The sequence below is a fragment of the Carassius auratus genome, chromosome 14 (assembly GCF_003368295.1).
Source record: "Carassius auratus strain Wakin chromosome 14, ASM336829v1, whole genome shotgun sequence".
Classification (NCBI taxonomy): Eukaryota; Metazoa; Chordata; class Actinopteri; order Cypriniformes; family Cyprinidae; genus Carassius; species Carassius auratus.
The window spans coordinates 9,349,732-9,375,879 of NC_039256.1; the positions used below are offsets into that span (position 1 = coordinate 9,349,732).

The window sequence follows — 26,148 nt, forward strand, 5'->3', positions numbered from 1 at the left end:
TCTTCCATCTTAGAAACATTGCCAAGCTACGAAACATGTTATCTGTTTCTGATGCAGAAAAGCTAGTTCATGCATTCATGACCTCTAGACTGGACTGTAGTAATGCACTTCTAGGTGGTTGTCCTGCTTCGTCAATAAACAAGCTACAGGTCGTCCAAAATGCAGCAGCTAGAGTCCTTACGAGGTCAAGAAAATATGATCATATTACCCCAATTTTACAGTCTCTGCACTGGCTACCTATTAAGTTCCGTATCAATTACAAATTATCATTACTTACCTATAAGGCCCTAAATGGTTTAGCTCCTGCGTACCTAACTAGCCTTCTACCACGCTACAACCCATCACGCACCCTAAGGTCACAAAACGCTGGACTTTTGGTCGTTCCTAGGATAGCAAAGTCCAATAAAGGAGGTAAAGCTTTCTCACATTTGGCTCCCAAACTCTGGAATAGCCTTCCTGATAATGTTCGGGGTTCAGACACACTCTCTCTGTTTAAATCTAGATTAAAAACACATCTCTTTCGCCAAGCATTCGAATAATGTATCTTTTTAATTGTGAGTGTAGTTGCATCTGTTCAAAGGTGCATTTTTATTCATTAGCTTGGGTTAAACTAATTTTACTTTGTTGGATCAGCAGCTATGCTAATGATGTCTGTATTTTGTTTCTATGTTTCGCCACGGGATTCACATCCCGTGGTAACTAGGATTTAAACAAGCTCCAGTCTGGATCCAGAACACCTGAGAAGAGATGATGCTGACCCTCAGAGGACCTCAGATGATGCTAACCTTGAATCAACAAACAGAACTAACAATTATTGCTTAATGTGTGACTGGATCATATAATAACTTAATTAATAATATTGATAGTTCATCGTCTAGCTGACTACGTCTTGTATTATTATTATTATTTTTATTTTTTCTAAAATCCTGTCAAATGTGCACAAACTACTAGCTACTACTAAATATTGTAGAAACATAATTTTCTGTAAAGTTGCTTTGTAACGATTTATTTTTTAAAAAGCACTATACAAATAAACTTGAATTGAATTGAATTGAACAAAACCTGATATCAAAATATGCAAATTGAAATTTCTTTTAGTAAATTAAAAATGGAAGAAAAAAGTTTAAAAAAAATGCAATAAGTTTTCTTCGGCGGTTTATGTTTGGTTATAGTGTGTGTAGTTTGTTATTGACTCTGGTCTCAGATCAGGAGAGGAGATGACAAGCTTTGACACAAACTGCTGCTGACAGAATGAGATTTAGATGTTGATGCTCAATGCTGCTGTTTGAAACTGTCATGTTCTTCAGGACTGAACAGACACACAGAGCTGAATGTGAGATATTGTTTGATAGTGATATAAGACAGATCTGTCTGGAGAAACAGTCACTTGCTCCTCTAATAAACACCTACAGGAGGACATCTGCTTCACAGGAGCCACCTGTTCCCCATTACACATCAGTTATTAACTCTTGTGATCAAACACATCACCCTGTCATGTTTGGTCTCATCTGACAGCTTATACACTGAATAGGAATGTGAAGAAATAAATCAAGATAATGTTAGCTGTTAGTATTTAATCTTGATCAATTTTCCTGTCTTCAATAAAGCTTTGCTCAGGATATCAGAGGAAAAGGAAACTTCTGATGGAGGAGAAAGACTGAAACTCTGCTGCTCCTGCAAACAGTGCTGACTCTATACAGTGTGTAGGTTCAGTTTATTATATTTAAGAGTGTAAATGAATAAACAACTTTCAGGTTTTAAACAATCTGAGTGTCTGATAATGTTGAAAGCTAAAGTGATTGTAAGCTTCATTCTCTCATGGATCACTAGTGAGTTCAAACTAAACTCAATCAGACTCTGTTGAACTCTAAACCTCTGTGATATTCATCCTCTGCAGTAAATCGTGAGTCTTCAACTCATTATTTTACACATTAATGTTCATCTGAAGCTAGCAGAAACAACTGAAGATCCAGTAAATGTTTGGAGGGTCAAAAACAGGAGCAGCAGGTCATGTGATGTGATGAAGATGAATGAAATGAACTTCTTCAGACATTTGTGCTGAGATTTAATGTGTTTACTGAACATTTATTTTACAAGCTGATTTTAGTCTTAAATGTATTTTAAAGGACAAAGACACATGACTATCAGAGAGATGATCTTACCGCAGTTTCTCCAGTTTACAGTGAGGATCCTCCAGTACAGCAGACAGCAGTGTGACTCCAGAGTCTTCTAGTTTATTCAGAGACAGACTCAGTTCTCTCAGGTGTGAGGGGTTTGATCTCAGAGCTGAACACAGAGCAGCACAACCTTCATCTGTGACACCACACTTACTCAACCTGTAGAGAACAATAACACACTTCACTCTCTCACATCAGATCAGTTTCACAGTGAATCCATTACTACAGTATTGTAAAACTGCTCACACACAATAATAACTTTACACACAAAACCAGAGGAGGAGCTGGGGAGGTGGAGGGATGCTGGGAGAACTGTTGTAGAGACTGTCTGCTGCTTATATAGACTCATAATGATGAACGACAGAACTGGATGATTAGCCTCCTCCTGAACCAACGTCTGGACCTTCGTTAATATTTATCATTCTTCCCTTTCCTGCACTGAATAATAATGTGTTCAGCTGTTTCCATCACTCCACACTTACAGCACTGAGCTTATGATGAGTTCTGTTTAACCATCAGAAACAATCATGCATCATTAAAAGCTGAATGTCTCAATCTGGATATTAACAATAACTCTTTCCTTTTTTGTTAACAACTGTTTATTTAATTTTCTTTTGTGAACAACAGCAGAAAACAAAAAGCAACTTAGCAAATGTAGACCCCATCCCAACCCCTGGTAGACTAAAGAGTAGAGAAGAAAAATAATAAATAAATACATAAAGTAAAATAACAAATAATAAAAAAATAAGTAATATTAATACATAAAATACAATAAAATAATATTTACAAAGATTTTAGAAAAGATGAAACGACATTAAAAGATGAATGCCATAAAGTAACAGTTTTCACATTAGATCCATGTATACGAGAAGTTGAGAGTTATTGAGATAATATCTAACAAATAAACCGCCCAGGTTCTTCTGTCCATTGTGTGAGGAGGATTCCAGCGATTGACTAGCAATGCTGCAGTGAGAGCAGCTAACAGTAGACATCTTTGTTGGACAGACAAGGTGAGGTCCCAAAAGTCATTCATTAAAAAATGACGTGGAGACAAACATATCTCAGTCCCCAACAAATAAGAAAGGTCCTGTGAGAGCTGGATCCAAAAAGGAGAGAGAGAGGGGCACTCCCAAAAAAAAATGAAAAAAATGTGCCTGAAGATCCTTGCGAACAGAATACACTTAGGAGAAGACGACAGATTCATATGATAACGTTTCATTGGAGTCAAGTAAACCCTATGCAGCAATTTCCAATGAATCATTTGGTGGTTTGGGTTTTTAGAAGACAGTTTAAACATTCGCCATATCTGATCCAAGAATAAAACATGCACATCCTCATTAAGATCCTTAGCCCAAACAGTTGTAATAGATAAAGGTTTGTAAGAACGTTCAAGAAGAAAAAGATAGATGACTGAAGCAGAGGAGGGAGATTCCTCAGAGGGAAGGATTAGTTTGTGCAAAGGGTGAATAGGCAGTTGAGAGTTCCAGGGCACCCCATGTGCCCATAGGGCCGATCTAATGCGCCAATACCTAAAAAAGAAGTGCCTGCCAGATTATATTGAGCTTTGAGATTCTGGAAGGATTGTAAACCACTATCATCATAAATATCTCCCAGAGTATTTACTTTGTGATGAGTCCATTGCGGACAATGGAATGGAGCGTTTCCTTACAAAAGATTATTATTGTGAAATGTATGTTTACGTATGCTTATGCCAAATTTAAACTAGTTGTAAACGTCTTTCAACATCCCTCGATGTAGAAAGTAGATGGGTTACAATGGGACCCAAACCTAGATTTGCACTGCCTAAGCGGAACCCCCGAGGAAACAAGATCCTTCAATTTATATGGATATACAAAAGATTCCTCAATTGCTTTCCAAGATACAGAAGCATCAGGGTCAAACCAAACTGATAAAGTACGGAGGGAAAAGGCTTGGGCATACAATCTAAAATTAGGGAAAGAAAGACCTCCATGTAATCTACTTCGTTGTAAAGTAGTCCGTTTAATACGAGGACGTTTCCCATCCCATATATACCGTGAAACACATGCATCAAGTTTGTTCCAGTAACCAACTGGTGGAGCTAGAGGAATCATAGAAGAGAAGAAATATATACGTGGCAGAACAATCATTTTAATCACCGATATACGAGCCTGAAGAGAAGTAGGAAGACGAGACCAATTTTCTAAATCTGAGGATATTTTGCCTAGAATACTACTATAGTTTTTTTTTTATATAATTTCTTGCATGGGAGGAAAAATATCTATCCCCAAGTACTTAAAGTTTTGAACCACTGGGATAGATGAAAGGGAAATGGGATCAGATTTAGAATTGAGGGGAAGTAGACATGACTTCAATTAATTTTAAATCCAGAGAAAAAATCCAAAATGGTCAAATAAATGCAATACATGGGGAATAGAATGTGATGGCTTCTCCAGGAACAATAAGATATCATCAGCGAATAAAGAAATATGATGATGAGTATTCCTTATACTTATGGGAGAAATAGTTTCAGATAGTCGGACCGCTTGAGCTAAGCGTTCCAAGGATAAGGCAAATAACAGGAGAAAGTGGGCAACCCTGACGAGTACCTCGATGTATAAAGAATGGGTTAGAGCAGACAGAACCTGTGAGAACAGAGACTGCTGGATTGGTGTACAGAACTTTTATCATGTTTATGAAACTTGATCCTAGACCCAGATGCTGTAGAACCGCCCATAAATAGTTCCATTCTAGCTGGTCGAAAGCTTTCATTGCATCTAGAGATAATACTGCACAAGGGGAGGAAGAACTATTAGTTGAATAAATAATATGATATAACCTGCGTAAGTTATCTGAAGTGGAGCGAGATTTAATGAACCCTGTTTGGTCATGGTGAACTAGCCTGTTCATATATTTCTCTAGACGACGACATAGTACCTTAGCATATAATTTAACATCAGTCCGTATCAAAGAGAGAGGCCGGTAACTAGAACATGAAGTCGGATCCTTATCTTTTTTTAACAAGAGAAAACACAGCTATATTAAAGGGGGGGGGTGAAATGCTATTTCATGCATACTGAGTTTTGTACACTGTTAATGAGTTGGATTCCCATGCTAAACATGGACAAAGTTTCAAAAATTAAGTTGTACATTTGAAGGAGTTTTTCTGTTCCAAAAATACTCCTTCCGGTTTGTCACAAGTTTCGTAAAGTTTTTTTCGAGTATGGCTCTGTGTGACGTTAGATGGAGCGGAATTTCCTTATATGGGTCCTGAGGCACTTCTGCTGGAAGAGCGCACTCCCGTATAGCACAGCACTGAGAGCACAACAGACTTCACTGATCAGAGCCAGAGCGTCGCCAAATGTCACAAAAGAAGTGTGTTTTTGGTTGCCAGGGCAAGACAACCCTGCACAGATTACCAAAAGAGAAACAGCATTAAGGGACCAGTGGATGGAGTTTATTTTTACAGAGCATCAACGGAGTTGTGCAAGTGTTTGTGTTTGTTCCCTGCATTTCGAAGATGCTTGTTTTACAAACAAGGCCCAGTTTGACGCCGGATTTGCACATCGTTTATTTCTTAATGATGATGCAATCCCAACGAAAAAGGGTCACGATTGTGTGTTGGAACCACAGGCGGTGAGTAAAACTGCTTAAAATATCTCTGCCTCCTTGTTAGTGCGTCCGCCTCCCATCGGAGACCAGGGTTCGAGCCCCGCTCGGAGCGAGTCGTTGCTGCTGCTGCTCTCGTTCAGTTTCAGCCTTCACAGCTGTCACAGCTTCCAAACGCTCTCAACGCAAAAGCCTACTGGCGCTGGTGATTCTTTAGCTCCGCCCACACGTCACGCCTCCAGGCGCTCGTGTTTTTCCGGGAAAAATCTGTAAAGACTATCTTTCTCTTATGAATATAATAAAACTAAATACTTTTTGGAGTTATGAAGGATGCAGTACTACTCTATAGGTACTCAAGATTAACAGGATATTGAGTGAAAACGAGCATTTCACCCCCCCCTTTAATAGATGGGTTTAATGAACCTTGAGCAACTGAAAAATGTATCATATCTAACATGAGGGGGCCTAAATCCGACCAAAAAGTAATATACAATTCGACAGGAATACCATCTATACCTGGGGATTTCCGCTTGTTCATAGATCGAATTGCTGACTCCAGCTCCTGAAGGGTAATCGGTTCAGGTAATCAGAGTCCGAATCTGACAGCCTACTGTAGGTAAATCAAGGTTTGACAGAAAAGATGCAAAAGAGTCAGGGTCACCAACAGCAGAAGAAGTATAGAGGTTAGAGTAAAACGAATGAAAATAAATGTTAATGTCTTTTGGATCTGTCACAATGAGCCCAGATTGGGATTTCACTGCTGAAATATTAGCAAACTTTTCACTGTTGCGTATTCTTAAAGCTAAAAGGTGGCTTGGTCTACTTTCTTGAAAATAATAATTCTGCCTGCATCTTTGAATCAGGAATTCTGCCCTGGATCTCAGTAATGAATTAAGCTCGGATCTAACCACCATGATTTTGCTGAGTGTATTGTCTGAGAAACAATGCTGATTGTCTCTAGTCAGATTCTGGAGCTGTGATTCCAATTCAACTATCTTTTAATGTCGGTTTTTCTGAAGGAAAGAGGCATATGAAATTGAGTTACTCCTTATAAATCCTTTAACTGCATTCCAAAGTGTTCGCGGATCATCGACTGAGCCTTGGATCATTTCAATAAACTCAAACTCAAAATACTTCTGAATTGACTACAAAAGTTTTCATTTTAACAATTCAGGGTTAAATCGCCATCTAGTCGCACGAGACGGTCGAGGGAATCAAAGATAATCTGCACAAATTTCCATCATGATCAGACAAAGATAAGGAACAGATATCGGCATCACAAACAGCTGAAGATAAAGTAGAAATGAAAATATAGTCAATTCGCGAATAGGATTTATGAGTAGCAGAAAAGAAAGTGAAATACTTAGCAGAAGGATTTAGTAAACACCAACTATCCACCAATGAAGACGAGGTTACACATCGCATAAGTTCCTCAGAACACAAGGCTTTGTTATGAGGATGGGTTTGGGACGAACTCAGATGCAGAGAGGGTGTACTGAACACAAGATTTATTGTACAAAAAGGGGAAAACAAAACCCACGAGGGGGAAAACAAGGACTAGGGTAGACACTGAATAACTCTATAAAACACAATAAACAAGGTAAACAAAGACTCTGAACACTAACTACTAACAAACACTCACGGTAGAACAACGACTTCTTTGAGGGGTTACAAGGACACAATCTCTCAGGAGGCTGACAGGAAGAAACACATATGTGGAACATTCACAGAGTGGAACAATGAACCGACAAAAGACAGAGCACACTAGGGGATCTAAATAGGAGAACTAATTAAGACACAACAGGTGGCACAGATACGGCAATCACAACAAGACTAGGATAACAAGAGGGGCGGGGCAAGGGAATGAGACAACACAAGCACATGGCCCAAAGACAAGGCCATGTGCTTGTACACAAAACACGGGTCTGTCATGATCCTGCCTCAAGACTAGAGAAAAGTCGGGACATGAAGGCAGAATCATGACAGGCTTGAGAATGTGATTGCTTTGGTCCAGATCTATCTAGGATATGCGACATTACAGAATTGGTGTCTGCACCTAATACAATTTCAAAATCTGAAAATGTTAAAAGATAGGAAGACAAAACAGAGAAAAATGTAGGTTCAGGAGTACAAGGGGCATAAACTGAAATAAATACAATATTCCTATTCTCCACTATTGTTTTTATATGTGTTATTCTACCGTCTGGATCACAACCTTTATCTAAAATAGTAATATTTAAAGTCCTCCGCACCAATACTAGAACACCCTTGGTTTTAGCATCCGAAGATGAATGAGATACTACTTCATAAAACTTATTATTACACCTGTGTACATCCTCCTCTTTCAAATGGGATTCTTGAACTAACACTATATCAATCTTTCTCCTTCGCAAAAAATCCAGAAAACCTGTACGTTTGTGTGGGCCATTTAGGCCATAAATATTACAACTTAGAATATTAAGGTCAGTCATAGGTATCAAACAGCATTACTGCATAATAAGACAAAATACTAATTTGAAAAAAAAACCAGTTGAGTCTACCATCAAAACAGTAAACAGTGAAAGACACAGTCGCCTGAGAGCATCTCTTCTCCGCTTAGATAGCAAGCGCCCAGCTGAAGTGCAGTGAGAGTTGATGGATGAATGGGATCTGAAAAACACTCTTGCTTCTTCTGGGGAGTATAATAATTTAGGTTCACCCTGATTGAGAATGACTTTCAGCGTTGCAGGATAGAGAAGAAAATTCTGGATGCCTGCCTCTCTCATTTCCTTTCCTACTGGTGCGAATGCACTTCTTTTTGTGGTGGCCAGCGAAAAATCTTGAAAGAAAGACAGCGTTGCTCTGTCGGATGTTTCACCGGGGCGTGAAGTCTGGCGGGCCGCAAAATGAGCTCCCCGTCTGTGTACCACAACAATTTAAAGATGAAAACCCGTGGTTTAGCGCGATCTGAGGAGAGCCTGGTGTACACGCGATGCGCTCGTTCCACTTCAATCTCTTTGCCTGCCAGAGACAGGAGCAATGCCGTTTTGGAGCATAGTGATTGAACTGACATGTGAGAAGTGAACTCGTTCCGCATCTCCGTCAACTCAGATCTTAGAATGTCCTCAAAGTGTGCAACAGTATTCGCCATCTTATACACCATAACATCCGTGCTCGGTGGTTTAGATTTCTTCTTAATCAGACAAGCCGACGGAGACATCTGCAGCTGTTTCCGATTGCCAGGAATAGTGTTGTTAATGAAAAAAGCTTAAAATAAAACGAAAAAATCTGCAAAAAGAGTCAAAACGTTTGGAACTCTATTCAAGTGCGACTAGGTTCATGAGCACGTCACGTGACTCCTCTAACACGAACTCTTTCCTAAATCTCCATATATTATCAGCACTTCATTCACAGATGGTTAAATAAATGCACACTGATGCACTAAAAACACTCTTTCGACTGAAATATTGATTGCTGGCTCATAATGTAAGGACTGGAGGGTTTCATTATAGGATGTCATTTATTCTTGTTTTTGACTTTGTGAAGTTGTTGTCAAGTCTTATCTTTTCTTGTTTTCCTTGTGAATATAGTATAAAGTATAATTGGGAGTTTTAGGGAGTGTGTGTGTGTGTGTATGTGTGTGCCTACTTAACCATATTTTGAGAGATTTATTTAAACCTAGAAGGGAGATCAACCTGACCAAACCTGATATCAAAATATGGAAATTGATTTTTTTTTTTTTTTGTAAATAAACAAAAAGGAAGAAAAAGGTAAAAAATGCAATAAGTTTTCTTTGGGGGTTTTAGGTTTGGTTATAGTATCTTTATATAAGAACAGACATTTATAGAATGTCCCAATTTAAGTAGAGAAGTCACTACAGAAAAATGAATGTGATGAACTGTAAGAATGGATCCAGCATCTTCATTTCTCAGTTCTGATTATGTTGAATCTGTTTAAAGTCAAGAGATTGAAGTGATGATGGTGTGTGAAAGTGTGTATTTCAGTGTGACTCTCAGTCCTGCAGCATCATGTTACTGAAGAGCAGATCATGTGTTCAATCATTTACAGCTCAATCAGCTGAACTCAGCAGAAAGAGACTCAACACTTCAGACATACTGTACTTTACACTGTGTTTCATGTGTGAGAGTCAAATATGATCTTACCACAGTTTCTCCAGTTTACAGCGAGGATCCTCCAGTACAGCAGACAGCAGTGTCACTCCAGAGTCTTCTAGTTTATTCTCAGACAGATACAGTTCTCTCAGGTGTGAGGGGTTTGATCTCAGAGCTGAAGACAGAGCAGCACAACCTTCATCTGTGACACCACATTTATACAACCTGTAGAGAACAATGACACAGTGTGAATTGTAGTTGAAGTGTGTGTAGTTTGTTATTGACTCTGGTCTCAGAGCAGGAGAGGAGATGACAAGCTTTGCCACAAACTGCTGCTGACAGAATGAGATTTAGATGTTGATGCTCAATGCTGCTGTTTGAAACTGTCATGTGCTTCAGGACTGAACAGACACACAGAGCTGAATGTGAGATATTGTTTGATAGTGATATAAGACAGATCTGTCTGGAGAAACAGTCACTTGCTCCTCTAATAAACACCTACAGGAGGACATCTGCTTCACAGGAGCCACGTGTTCCCCATTACACATCAGTTATTAACTCTTGTGATCAAACACATCACCCTGTCATGTTTGGTCTCATCTGACAGCTTATACACTGAATAGAGATGTGAAGAAATAAATATAGATAGTGTTAGCTGTTAGTATTTAATCTTGATCAATTTCCCTGTCTTCAATAAAGCTTTGCTCAGGATATCAGAGGAAAAGAAAACTTCTGATGGAGGAGAAAGACTGAAACTCTGCTGCTCCTGCAAACAGTGCTGACTCTATACAGTGTGTAGGTTCAGTTTATTATATTTATGATAAGTCTGATAATTTTAAAGTGATTATAAGCTTCATTCTCTCATGGATCACTAGTGAGTTCAAACTAAACACAATCAGACTCTGTTGAACTCAAGATGATTTTAGTCTTAAATGTATTTTAAAGGACAAAAACACATGACTATCAGAGAGATGATCTTACCCCAGTATCTGCAGTTTACAGCGAGGATCCTCCAGTACAGCAGACAGCAGTGTGACTCCAGAGTCTTCTAGTTTATTCTTAGACAGATCCAGAAGTGTCAGGTGTGAGGGGTTTGATCTCAGAGCTGAACACAGAGCAGCACAACCTTCATCTGTGACACCACAATCACTCAACCTGTAGAGAACAATGACACACTCTTCACTCTCTCACATCAGATCAGATCAACAGGTAAAAAAAAAAAGACTAACTTTGAGTCAGAAGTCATAATTCTATACAGACTATTCAATATTTCTCACAGGACATAAAAATAATAATAGGAAATTCAAAGAGCTTTCAACACATGTGCTTCAAAAATCCCAATTTACATCAGATGTTTAATAATAAGAGAAAAGATGATGTTCATTGATGCAGTTCTTTAACCCTTTCACTTCTGAGTGTAAAATATCCTGACCCCAGAGTGAGGATTTTTTTGGGGACTTATTTAGAATGTTTCCTCTTATTGTTTCCATGGAAACGGGTAATGCTTGTCGTGTGACACAACAGGCAGGAAACACTGCATTACAGATCTATTGCTTTTATTTATTTTATTATTATTTTTTTTTTTCAAAATATTCACACACTTGCTTATAGTCATCAACTCTCAGATATTCTGATTCACAAATACATGTATGTGAGTGTATTTTGTTGTTTAAAAACCTTATAAATGATCTTGATCATGATCTATAACGTAAGACGGATGCTGTCATGTTTGTTCACTGTCAGTCAGATTTACTGCACTTCAATTCATCATCTTCTCTTCAAATACATGAAAGTAAATTAATGGTGAACTTTATAGTTACTTAAACTATGTGTATCTGATATGAATAAACCATGTCAGCAAATTATATTTGAATGTAATGTAATTGCTGCTTCCACAGACATCTGTGTGTGTTTTACAAACTGTAAATGTATTGTTTTATTAGTACATATGTGTCTTTAAAGGTCTTGAACCTTAAAGAAACATAATGTGGTTAGAAACACTGCAGAGTTGTGATTCTATGACAAGTGCTGCTAAAGCGTGAAGCACAGTTTGTTTTTGCCCGTTATGTGACGTCACTGAATATTATAAACATTATATTTTGTGACTGTAGCACTCAAAAGGTTACACATGGAGGAGGTTATTAACAAGATGAGAACAATGGGTTTTATCTTATCAACAATAACAAAGACAAGAGTAGGTTTAGTAATACACCGTTGTACAGTAACTGATTAAATGTGATCTGGATTGTGTAATAATAATTATGTGTAATTAGATTGTATTATATTTTAAAATACTCAGAATCAGACTACAGTTACTTTTTCCCTGAATAATCCCCATAAATTTGGGAAGTCGTGGCCTAGTGGTTAGAGAGTTGGACTCGCAATTGAAAGGTTGTGAGTTCAAGTCCCGGGCCGGCAGGAATTGAGGGGGGAGTGCATGTACAGTTCTCTCTCCACCTTCAATACCACGACTTAGGTGTGTGTGCGTGTACTTTTCAGATGAAAAGCAGAGCACAAATTCTGAGTATGGGTCACCATACTTGGCTGTATGTAATGTCACTTTAACTCTTTTTAATGTTTCTTTGTAGAATAACCAAATGCTTAAATATGTTCAGAAAGTCTTCAGTTTTGGACATTCACACAAAGACCAGTCTCTGGTCAGCTGACTGTATTACACAGAAAACTGAGAGGACATACAGCACTTGACCACTGGATTTACTCAAATCTTTCCTTAACAATTCAAAACTGCATCAACTACTGATGAACACAATATTTATTATTTGAATTATTGCTCAGTGGGTTATCAATGTCTTTGGAAGGCCTTTTTATTTCCAAAACAAATTAATTATATACATGTAATGCAGTCATTCGCAAACTTTTTTGTCATCTGAACTAGAGATCGACTGATATGGGTTTTTTCCATAGCCGATGCCCATGTTTAGATGTCAGGGTCAGCCAATGGCCAATATGTGCTGCCGATTTTTAGGGCCGATATCTTGGAGTTTTCCCCTTCATTTGCATGCTAAAATGTCACACTAATAATAAGTGGATGCACAACATTTCTAAACTTGTACTGTATAAATATATAAATAAAAGTCAATCATTTACATAAAAGTTTTAGAGCATTTATCAAGTAGAATTTTTCAAGTTTGTTGGAACATAAATGTAAACCTAAATATACATTTAAATAAATACAATTTTAGAAATAAAAATTAATTAAACTGAAAAATATAAAAAATTAAATATATAAAAAATAAATAACAGTAGTTCTGCAAACACACTAGCAACCAGCAACATTTATGTTTGGTATAAATGACACAGAACATCTAAAGTTCATTCTAATTTCAAACTTACATCGCAGTCTGTTCATTATTAAAATACAGTACAGTCAACCAAACATTTAAAAGGTTCCACTGGTCAGTTTAAATAGACCGTAGTATACCAGACAACTCTGCTGTTATGCACGTTTTTGCTCATGTGAAGAGGATGATCTTTTCAGTCTAGTTTACATTAAAAAAAAGAAAAAAAATATTATAGAACAGAAGAAAAAAAAAGGCCAAGACAAATAAACAAATGTTTTTTGCCTTTTTTATTAACATTAAATTATTAAATTAAAATATATGAAATCAACTTAAAGTGCACATGGCATAATATCTTTTTTTTTTTTAACATAATAGCCAGACTTCTCATCTTCCAGTCTGCTGTAATGAACTAAGAAGTTATCGTCACATATCTCTCCGTCCCCCTGGACATCCACCCATCTGTCGTGAGCGCAACAGAGGATGCTCGGGATAGTTCATCCATAACTTTTTTTCTTCTCCTGTTCCTAAAGATCTGGCACAATCTTTTCGCTGAAGTGGGTGCGCGACGGGATGTCGTAACGTGGCTCTACGCACCGTCACGGTTTTCACTCTAACCTCTTTCCTTATCTCTTCCTCATCATTATATCTGACAGGTAAGCCAAAATGCGCGGGGCCTTCAAGCTCCTCCGTTCCTCCACTCGCCATGACCACGGAGTGTGGACTGAACATGTGCAACTTTTTTTCTTTTTTTTTATAAATCAATCCGCGGGTCACGCATATGCCGAACTGAAGATATTGATCCGAACGGATCACGGATCAATGATGATCTGTTGCACCACTACTATAGTGTCATTTGAAAACATTGCAGTTGTGTTTTAAAATACAACAACGAGCACCACGAAACCATTTAAAGAGGCACATTCAGCGGTCTCCTTGACGGGAAACAGTCAACAAAGATAAATTAACTCTAACGTATGGCGCGATCTCTTCATTTTATCAAATGATCATAATCACATCTACTCATTTTACAGTCCTGCTACTAGCATTTTATTCATACTAAAACCCCTTTAATTCGGGTGACAAAGCTTTTTTTTCCTAGTGGCTTTTGCACATAATAATAATACCGCTGCAGACGCATTTTGCAGCATTAAGGTTATTAATTGATCGTTAATTTAAACGACGATCGATCATGAAAATTATCGAATACTGGCATCCCTAAATACAAATGAGTTGGATGGAAAACTGGTTATTGTCTGCATCAAACCACGCTTCCGAACACATGTGATTCACCGTTCTGGGCAGCTCCAGGACAACTGTCTCTCCGAGCGCGGTGCTGTCTGTGAGCGGCGGAGTAACGGAGCCCTCAATCACGCTGCAGTGTTTGTTAGAGCTGCTAACTTCTCCACTCCATTTACAGAGTGAGATTCTCTGACTACCTTTATCGACCAGGACTGTTGTTGAATCTTCCAAAAGTTTTGGCTTGGGGTCCTTCACATGCGCAGCAGCACTTTCCACTAGATGTGTGCGATACCGCTAGATTTGGTATCGATCCGATACCAAGTAAATACAGGGCCAGTATCGCCGATACCGATACCAATACCGATACTTTTTAATAATTAAGGTGGATGTGTCTTCAACCTAAATCTAAATGAATTTTCATGACTTTTAATTTGTTTTTGTGATTTGCATTTTGGGTTATTAATCAGTACTACAAAAGCTTTTGTTCAGAAACAACTTTTGGTTACTTCTGATTTATTTAAATAAACAAAGTTACAAAATGATTACTTCACAAATATAAAAAATGTAAAAACAAATTCTCTTTTCAAGTAGCATGTTAATAAAAAAAATGTTTCTCCTCTTTAGTGCACTTCTTTTCAGTATTTTTTTCTTAAAGTCACAAAGTTTTATTTCACAATATAAAACAAATTCTCCTTATACAAAATTCCTGAAGCCGACATCTTCCACTATGGAAAGAGGCTGCAGGTCCTTCACAATCATTTCTGATAGGCGCCTTGTAATATCCACTGCTCTTGGAGAATCAGCTATTGAAAAATAATAAAAATAATTAAGTCTGGTACACATCTAGGTGAAGTTTAAATATAGAAACTAGTATCCCTTTCACAGCTAACACAAAAAGGGTAGATCGGCCTGAAAATACAGCCATACAACGCTCCTCTTTCTCTCCGCCTCTGACTGACTGCTGTTAGAAATGCGCGGCTGAGCGGTGCACTCGCCTGACTGCTGGTGGTAGCGCTAGTGGTGAGTCACGTGACGGTACAACACAGGAGAGGGGGCGGAGAGCAGTGTCGAGCACGAGCAGCACTCTTGAGAGCTTGCTCTGCTCTGTGACAGCAGCAGCATTTTGACAAACACGGCCAGGTCGCAAAACGAGAGAAACTGAAACTTAAGTATCGATATTTTCCCGTTGGTATCGATCAATACCGATACCAACGTTGGTATCGATATTATCGATATAAGTATCGATCTGCCCACCTCTACTTTCCACTGCAACAAAAACACGGGGCTGCCCGCCGACATGCCTGACTTTAAATCAGCGCTACTAAACACGGATATCAGCTGATGCCGATATATAAAAAATGACATATATCGGTCGCCCTCTAATCTGAACCTCTTTCACCTAATATTAAACTACATATAATATAGCTACCAAAATACATTATGGTAACTACAGCTTGGCTAAAACTATTGACTATTGAGATTGAGGAGTCACGTGCCGATTTGGGTTGATTTGGGAGGGGTCTGAGCCGGTCGGCCCTGATGGCAGGATACGCTATCTGTTGCCAGGGGCAATGCCTTCAGAACTTCACAGAGGCGCGACTAAACATTTCAGAGCGCTTTCATTTTTGCGTATTTATTTTGTCAGCGGAACAGATCGAGACAGATCTACAAATACGCGAAATGGACATGGCACCCATTTCCGTCGTTTAACAACATGCCTTTATACGCATGCTAAAAACACTTGATCCAAGATACAGTTTACCTAGTCGGCATTACTTTGTGAGACAAGAACTCCTGCGACTGTACACTACAGAGAAAGAGCAGCTTGCTCCTGAATTGGAAAAGGTTACTTACTATGCCCTGACTACAGACATGAGAGCCTTATATGTGCGTCACTATACATTATATTTTGGACTGGAAGATTAAAAGCACATGCCTTCAAACTACTTATTTGCCACAAGATCACACGGGTGAAAATATCGCAGAGGCCCTCAGAGACGTAACAACAACCTGGATGTCAAATCCAAATGGACCCGTGGCCATTAACACTGACAATGGAGCGAAAATCGTCTGCGCCGTGTAAAACAACATCTGGCAGAGGATGCAATGTTTTGGTCACAGACTACATTTGGCGATTGGTGAGTGCAATATACTAGGGGTGCTCCGGTCACGATCGGCTGATCGTTAATGCGCATCTCGTCAGTAAAGCCGGTTCTCTAATCAGCGGTTAATTCCATCAGGTGTGTGATTTCACATAGAGCAGCTGTTACTACACAGAGCCGTTGTTAACTGAGAAGATGGGCCAATAAACGCTGAAAATTAACGTGATTTGCGCATCTTCTCTATTAACAACGGCTCTGTGTAGTAACAGCTGCTCTATGTGAAATCACGCACCTGATGGAATTAACCGCTGATTAGAGAACCGGCTTTACTGACGAGATACGCATAACGATCGGCCGATCGTGATCGGAGCACCTCTACAATATACCTGGTCTTACATGGGTGTGTGTGTCTGTCTGTGTGCACATGTAGGTTAGTCTGCTTGGGATTGCCTGGGTGTGATATGTTTGGTTGGGTGGAAGGGGGTGTGGCAAATAATCTGGTCTTTAAAAAAAAAAAAACTGGCACAGAGATACGGAGGGAAGTTCTGTGCCGAGTTCATCACTTTCTCGAATAGTGATGTTAGATTCTTGAGCGAATCTTTCTCTGGAAGTAATCGGTCGAGCCGCTTCACAAAATCAAACTGAATCAAACTTTAGTTCTGGGTTGATGACACAAGACACACAGCTGAAGTAACACGCCTGACTCAAAAAGAACTGAATGAATTATCAGAACATGTTGAAGTAGTTTCGTTTATCGTCATCTCTGAGAGAATATGTGCTGTTAATGCACTGTCCGATGCTGAAAGTGCTTTCAGAAAAAGTTTTTACTGTTTTTAACTTTCAATTATAGTGAAACCTGTATGATATGTTGAACATATATTGAACTTATGTTGACGATATAATTTGTAGTATTGTAAATGAAGACAGAATTTCTATTTTTGGGTGAACTATCCCTTAAAGATACTCACTGGGATATTGTGATATCCATTGGCCCACCTCTATGATTTATAACAGAACTATAAATATATATAGTATATACTTATATATAATAATATATAAATGTACACTATATGCGAGTATTCATTCTAAAATCCTATAAATTTAATTATATGAATTTTGCTCACTGCAGTTTTAAAGCCCTCATTATGTTTGTTTGTTTTGATCAGTTTTTGTGATTAAATTTAATTGTATGATTTAATATTGTCACATGCCTTATTCATGCTTCATCTTTAGTTATCAGAATATATATATATATATATATATATTCTGATAATTGAAGATGAAGCATGAATAAGGCATGTGACATGTAAGGCATGTATTTTTTTATTTTTTTATTTATTGTGCTCAGATATAGTCAATAATGTGTGACTATCAGAGAGATGATCTTACCCCAGTGTCTCCAGTTTACAGCGAGGATCCTCCAGTACAGCAGACAGCAGTGTGACTCCAGAGTCTTCTAGTTTATTCAGAGACAGATACAGTTCTCTCAGGTGTGAGGGGTTTGATCTCAGAGCTGAAGACAGAGCAGCACAACCTTCATCTGTGACACCACAATCACTCAACCTGTAGAGAACAATAACACACTCTTCACTCAGATCAACAGGTACAAATCACAATCCTAAACACACTAGTAAATATGTCTACATTTCCATTGGATTTTATTGCAGTAGTGAAAATAATAATAATAATAATAATAATAATAATAATAATAATAATAATAATAATAATAATATTTATCATTATTATTATTATAATTCAAAAAGCTTTCAACATCTGTGGTTCAAAACCCTCTATTTATATTGGAAGTTTAATAATAACAGAGGCACAGAGGAAAGATGATTGTCCAGCAGAAGTGGACTTGGACACACTCTAAGTGCACCTGAGCTTTGACCTCGCTCTCAGATCGTTAAAACAGAGCACACAGAGTAATTCATTTATGTATTTAATTTTTTTAGCATTTTGATTTTACGATTCCTGGACAAAATCACTCGTGATCAAATATAGTTAGAGATGATTTTGGAGATACAGCCAAATTTGTGCTAAACTGTTATTGATGCAGTCGACTTCTTAGCTTTGGCTTCCTGAAAGAAAGGACTAGAGACGACATCTCTTAAAGCAAAGTGCTCTGACTAAAATTTCAATAATGTTTTATATCCTGGCAATGCATACATTATTCATTGCATTTTAAAGATGTCAGAGAAAAAAAAACAAGAGTATTATTCTATTGATAGACATGATCAGAGAAACATTGAGCTCAGCTCTTCAGTGACTTGTTTGGGGCCACATTTATTTGTATTTTTTTTATACATTCATATTTTTTAAATATATAAAACAAATAATTTATTTGGAAGAATTTGTCATTTATCAGACTTACCAATTGTTATCAATTTTATTTGTGCTGGTTAATTATCACGTAAAGTAGTATGTGGAATTAAACTGTGAACAAAAGCGTGTGAGAGTTGTGTGAGGACGAAGGGTCGAGGGCCGCTGCTGCAAATATCTGAGATATCCATCAATAACAGATGTAATCTCTCTCCAAACTCTTGATATAATAAAGAGTAGAAGTGGATTTATTATACTGTGGCCCTCTATAGAACAGATACATTTATACGATTTTTTGGAAAGCAATTTATACTAAAACCATAAATCGGATCAGTTAGAAAAGATAAAGCACACTAAGTACAGTATGAACAGTATGCAGGTCTTCTGCTTGTTTTCTTCTGAAAGGATAACTTGTTGTTATTGTTAAAATCACATGATCAGGGACTAGTTATATTACTATGTTTAATGTTTTAGTTTTGCCATCTTTGGATGAACTGTATTACCGATCATTATGAAATCAAATCTTCTGCACTTGTCCAGAGGGAGTTTATTAATTTATTTGTTTATTAGTAAACGCTATCAAGTCTAAAACATCAGCCAAGAGAGATAAAGACAACCAGCAGCCGGACATGACATTATTATGCTTTATATATTTATCATCATTAGTGCCATCATAGTCCGAGTAAAACAATCTAAAATCATTGAATAATTATATGAATTTAAATATTGTTATATTAAAGCATATTTAAAAACAGTAATGAACACTGGCACCAGATCACATTTATATATACCAGTGATTGTGTATTTATCAAACTATATTTTACAAGCTGATTTTAAACTATTTTACATCAAACTATACAGCTTACTGAGGATAAAGACACATGACTATCAGAGAGATGATCTTACCCCAGTTTCTCCAGTTTACAGAGAGGATCCTCCAGTACAGCAGACAGCAGTGTGACTCCAGAGTCTTCTAAATTATTCCCAGACAGATCCAGAAGTGTCAGGTGTGAGGGGTTTGATCTCAGAGCTGAACACAGAGCAGCACAACCTTCATCTGTGACACCACAATCACTCAACCTGTAGAGAACAATGACACACTCTTCACTCTCTCACATCAGATCAGATCAGATCAACAGCAGTGGTGGACGAAATACACAAATCAAGTACTTGAGTAAAAGTACTGATATGTATAATAAAATAATTCTCCCGTAAAAGTACTCCTTTTTCAATTTTACTTGAGTGAAAGTACAAAAGTACTCGATTTGTTATGTACTTAATTAAAAAAGTAATGACAGATAGATTTATTTAGCAATTTTATATAGGCTACTTAATTTTATTTTATATTAGTACTGTTTTTATTTATAATCCTATACTGCTCAAAATAACCACTATATGGAGTATAAACTATATTTTTGTTGTTGATATGGACTACGCTGATGAGAGTGATGTAGTAATGTTCACTATGAAGCTTATACTGTGATGCACCTGAAAGAAAACAGATTAAGGGTCAGTTTTTCAAAATTGAGATTTATGCATCATCCGAAAGCTGAATAAATAAGCTGTTAGGAAAGGATGAGATTTGGCTGAGATTCAACTATTTGAAAATCTGTAATATAAGGGTGCAAAAAATGAAAACATTGAGAAAATCACCTTTAAATTTGTATAAATTAAGTTCTTAGCTATGAATATTACAAATCAAAAATTATGTTTTGATATATTTATGGTAGGAAATATGCTTAGGAGATATGGTAGGAGACTGCTTTTGAGCTCCAGGGACACATCTGACCATCAGACTTTCACCAGTAAGAAAAAAGTGTTTTAAAGTTTGTTGTTTTGCAGAACATCACAGTTATACACTAACTAGACATCCAAAACGCTGCTTTTAACGCCACTCCTACCGAGTTTATATTATATTAATTATGCGTTATATTATTCAGACAAGGGCGTAACTTTGGGTCTACCATTGGGGGGGTTAAACTTGCGGCATATTTATTAATTAATTAATTTTTTTAATAATTTTCTTGTGTAAAAGGTAACATGCTAATTTGCATAATTTAATTATGTAACCCCCCCCCCCCCAAAAAAAAACAAAAAAAAACGGGTGACTGTATTGGAGCAAACAGCAACTTAAGTTACAATTCTGTGACATTGGTTCTACACAGTCCCTGGCACCCTCTGGCTTTACCTCACAGGACACTGGCAAACCAACATCTAGCCAGCCAACTCCAATCAACAAAACAGCATAATAACAAAAACAAAAATAACAGCATTAAAAACTTTCAAATAGAGAAAATTAAAGTGCAATTATATTATCAATTGTGTCTGCATTTAGCCTCTGATAACATCAAATTCAGAAACTGAGAAAATACAAGTGTGGACTGACGTTAACCTTAGTTGTGCTTTGATTCATTTTGTCACTTTGCAAACTCCATGCAAAAAAAAAAAAAAAAAAAAAAAAAAAATATATATATATATATAATCATCTCAAATTGAACTGGAGGTGGTAAATTCCTAATAATATATTAACGTTACGTAATTTTTTAGGTATTTTAATAAGATAGATACCTAAAATACGTTGCGCATACAACTCAATTAACGCGATCATTATAAAGGTGTTTGAACAACAAAACACATCCACTTGCACATATTTGACAATCGGAATATCAGATATATCCTGCTATAGCTAACAAATTTGTGAAATTAGAATAAAAAAGGAAATAAAAGCAGATCATCAGTCATCAGCGCTGACAAGCAATGAACGATTCGTCTCCATGGGAACCATAAAGCGATACTACGATCAATAACGGTCGCCTTGAAAAACTTTTAAACTTACGTGTGAAAAGGTTAAGTAAGGCTTACATTTAAATGTGACTTTGTTTTGTTTTAGTGTATGGTCAATAAATAAAGTAATTAGAAAAAAGTGGGCACAAAACATGTTTGTCATGTATCTACTCCCCACACTTTGAGAAACGCTCAGCTAACTTAACAGCCAATTTAGCGGGGTACCTCCGTTTGATCAGGATTTTCTTTTCTTTTTTTTTTTTTTTTGGCTGGTGTCGACAAACAATGAAAAATTGTTGTCTGGCTGCCTTTCAGTATCCTTTTCATCTTTCCGTCAGCTTTTCCCACCCATTCATCCCAGGGACTGCGCAAAATAGTGAACAAACTTGGTAGAGAAAGAAGGTTGGGTAATACCAAGTAGTCGGTGCGGGGGGCGGGGGGTACATTACAGATTATTTAAAATATGATACTATCTTGCTGGCAAATGAAATTAATAAAGAAAACTAACAAAAATGTTTATTCTGAATATTTCATATTATTTAAATCTGAATGGTTTGATGATATTGAGGGGGTTATATTAGTTGGATCTGATTTTTTGGGGGGTCATGACCCCCCTACCCCCCTGCAAATTACGCGCATGTATTCAGAAATTGAGAAATTAAGATTAAGAAATTGTTGCATGTTTAAATGTGAAGCACTGTATAATTTCGTTCCCATTATTTAGGCCTAATTTGCCTAAAACAAGAGAATAAAATTAAACCAGCACGATTAAATCTTTGAAACTCTAAAGAATTTATAAAACGTCCTCACAATTAAACTCAAGTTCTCTCATTATAATCAACAACATTCACACGATGTAAAAAAAAAAAAAAAAAAAAAGCTTTAGTAGTTTACAACTAAAGTAATTTTAGAGTAATGTTAGAGTCTGCGCTGCGGATCTTTTCAGAAAGATAACAGCTGTAACACCAGTATTAAAGACTTTTTAAAATAAGTTGAGCTCAAAACTCACTCTTAGTTAGCAGCAAGTGTTTGAAATAACTTGATCCAATGTGTATTATAATCACCATTCAAGGCAGAAATATTTATAAGCGATGCAAAAGTCTGTGCAAGCTAGGCATTAACATTACCATAGTAAACATGGTAAATATGACCTTTGAGGAAATCAGACGTCAGCTTCGTATTCTCGTGTATTTTAGTAGGTCTAATGTATATTATCTGTCACAAGCCTCATCTCTAGAGTTTAGCTCACGTCATAAAAAAAAAAAAAAACTATAATAGCCTAATGTTTTTGTTCGGGAGCTTTTATAAAAATAGAGATATTATCATTCATTATAAATATGACGGCTACTGTGGCTAATAAACAGAAACAGACTCGACTGAATAAGCAGGCTATTTTCATAAGCGTTAAAAATAAATAAATAAAATAGAAATAAGTGTATTTAGGTGTGATTAATTTTGAGTCCTGATAAATTTAATCAATAGCTTTTGATCAATGTATCACTTATTCTACATCGATGCTTTTGAATGTGAAAAGCATGCAAACAAACGGCCGCTTTTATCATCTTCGTTTTGTGATCGCGCATGTCCCAGTGAATTCTGATAACTTCTCTTGTTCTGAGAGGCGTGTAAAGGTCGTGTTTTAGTGTCGAGCAGCGGTGCTTCAAGCTCCACTGTGGAAACCCTGCGCTATTCTGGCCTCGTGCTACTGGCCCGAGGCTATGAGCCCCGCCCGGCCGCTTTAAGCCCTGGCTCGCAATGGCCCGAAATGCGGCTATTGATAAATTATTTCAGTATGTTTGAAATGTTATGTTCATAACATAGCATATAAAATAAAAATAACATTTTTTAAAAATAACAGGAGAGTTTCAAAGTGGCTTAAGCTATGTGTAATTTTTTTCCCTATATCACATGCCAAAATAATCTTTAATTGCTGCTTTCTGCTGTGAAAATTTTGTTTGTAATGAAACTAACATATTTGTCAGTTATTTTATCTAAACAGATCGATTAACTTCAAGATTTCAAAATCAGAGAGCATGCTGATAATGTAGCACTGTAAGATTACATTTGTTTGAACGCATTATTATGAAAGCGACTGAGTGTGAATCTGTTTAAATCATGCTTTAACCCGAAAATAATCAGTAAAAGAAACAGACTAACTCTTAACATCCCGCTCGACTCTTGCAGTCAACCTTCTGATCAAGCTAAATATGTTGGCATGAATTTTACTCGTGATAAGAAGCTCATATTAAAGTGTTTGTGCAAAAATTATTAATGTGCATTAATGACAGGGAGGCGCCATCTCATCACTTTAATTTTTCATGATAATGAATGTATAATTTTTTAATTAACATAATATCGTGGTGTCTCACATAGGTACATTAAAAATATAGCTACAGAAAGCTTGAAATGTTTTTAAATGAAAAGGGATAGTGTAATGTCTGAATGTATTGTATTTCTCTCGTCGGAGAGAGCCAGCACTGTGAATATAACCAAAACAACAGTCCTATATAAACCGGTTCAGCAAGTGAAAGCCTCATAAGACACTGTCCATATGAAAGAGCAATTCACACCTTTATCTCTTCCCCCACAAGCCGTGAATAACTATCCAAAACCCAACCCCCTCCAGCTGAACAGAATCCGGTCTGTGTTTTGGCTCTGAGGAACAGTGTGTTACTGGGCTGAAACATGCCTGCACTACACTTCATAATTTTCTCGCAGCCCATATTATTATTTTCACAAGACCATAATGATAATAACAAATCATCAATTAATAATTAATCATTATTTTACGAAAATCATTGTTATTTGTGATCGTGGATGTTTGCGGGAGGCTTTAAGACCAAGCGGAGTCCTCTGTTCCCGCCTCACAGCGCGCGGGTCTCCGAGGCTTCACTGTCTGCGGTTTGACTTTACTGAATCAGATTGAGCCGAACTTATTGATCATGAGCCCAACATTTAACAAGGCAGGAGAAATCTAACGGAAGGAAGACGTATATCATTGAGCTGATGCTGTTAAAGAGAGAGAGAAGTCTAGGACTAATCTTAAACTTGGAGCTCATTATATTGAAGTAGGCCTATACAAATCCAAACACCAGAAACGTTATGCATTTTATGAATAATGAAATGTTATGAAAATTATGCATTTTATTTTTATTTTATTTTATTTTATTCACATGCTGTATGGTTGAAATAATATTTTAGTTCACAACTTTAAGTTCCGTTGTTTAAAAAAAATGGCTTAATTGGCTAATGTTTCATAAACCTTCAGTTGTTATGCTCTAAAGTATTTTTAATTACATTATTTTATTATTATTATTATTATTATTATTATTATTATTATTTGAATAATTGTAGCTTACATAAATAGGTAAAGCAAAACAAATATTCGGATTGTCCCTTATTTTTTCCCTTGTTTTCCTAAAGAATAAACACGTATTTTTTACATGAATAAACATGATAACATATTCATTATTAAAAATAATTTAAGCAATTAAAACATTTTGAACTAGAATTTAAATACTATTAAACTAACTTTCAATTCTCAAGGAGTTTATTAAAAAAAAAAAAGTTCTAAATGAACTTGTGTTAACAATATAATTAGAACTAACAATATAATTCGATTTTTTTTTAAATGAACAATTCCTGTATAAAATGGGACAGCAACCTTTATATCAGTGGTTCTCAACCTTTTTCCCCAGCGGGCCGCACTATGGTCTAAGTGCAAGTCTACGCATATAATTTACATATTACGTCAGCAATACAAACCAACCTGATTTATAATATTATAGCCTAACTATTATGATATATAATCTATTACATTCATTGAAATAAACAATTCTACTCCCCATAAATAAAACACCTGATGCTGTCGGGAGCTGACCAATTTTGTGAGATTCAGTTTGAAAGGAGTAGCACAAAGAAGTTGTGATTGTAACGCCTGTGTTATAGCTACTTTCCGCATGAGCAATCCGGAGGCGTCCGCAGACTTCTTCAATTTATACTTCTGAATGCGCAGGCTGATGGCCAGCTCTAATTGCCCAGAATTATTGCACATCTGACTGTCTTTATATTCTTTTATTGACGGATTGCACAGGTTCGAGTAGCAATGAGCTTCTTCACTCTGCCTGGCTGCACATGTGCAATTTTGCTATTGAAGCCAACTGACCACGGGCACCTGTCCAGCGCGGTCGTCTGCTAGAGCCTCTGCACACACTCTCCAATCACGTCTACCTAGCGGATATAGCGGACTCGAGGACGCAGAAAGTTTGACAGAGGGTTTAAGATGCAGGCTTGCATGACCTGACGCGCAACATTTCAGAAAATGTGCGTTCACAAATGTAGCCTATTTTGACCCAAATATGGAAAAGCACTTTTGAATTTAATAATATGAGGTTCTCTCTTGAGATATATTTCCATTTATCTGAACTTCTTCAAGTGAGTTGAGGGCAAAAAAATAAAAATAATAAATAAATAAATAAAACGAAAATCCAGCACTTCTCCTTCAATACTGATACTGCGACTATTGACAGTTTGTACATGTTCA

The 26,148-nt window shown here is 36.9% G+C and overlaps 1 protein-coding gene across 5 annotated transcripts in view; it reads right to left on the reverse strand.

The window, feature by feature from the left end:
• Positions 1 to 26,148, reverse strand: part of LOC113113542 (NACHT, LRR and PYD domains-containing protein 12-like) — a 245,285-nt gene that overhangs the window by 210,593 nt on the left and 8,544 nt on the right. For 3 of the 5 annotated variants that reach the window (XM_026279794.1, XM_026279792.1, XM_026279793.1), the window contains exons 7-11: positions 19,728 to 19,901; positions 17,889 to 18,062; positions 10,838 to 11,011; positions 9,908 to 10,081; positions 1,916 to 2,336 (exon numbers count right to left, since the gene is read on the reverse strand). The exons of 1 other annotated variant lie outside the window; for it this stretch is intronic. In XM_026279794.1, the coding sequence (XP_026135579.1) occupies positions 2,159 to 2,336; positions 9,908 to 10,081; positions 10,838 to 11,011; positions 17,889 to 18,062; positions 19,728 to 19,901 (874 nt within the window). In that variant the 3' untranslated portion in view covers positions 1,916 to 2,158. Of the gene's footprint in view, positions 1 to 1,915; positions 2,337 to 9,907; positions 10,082 to 10,837; positions 11,012 to 17,888; positions 18,063 to 19,727; positions 19,902 to 26,148 lie in introns of those variants that run through there. One more of the 5 variants, XM_026279795.1, reaches the window with a different exon arrangement.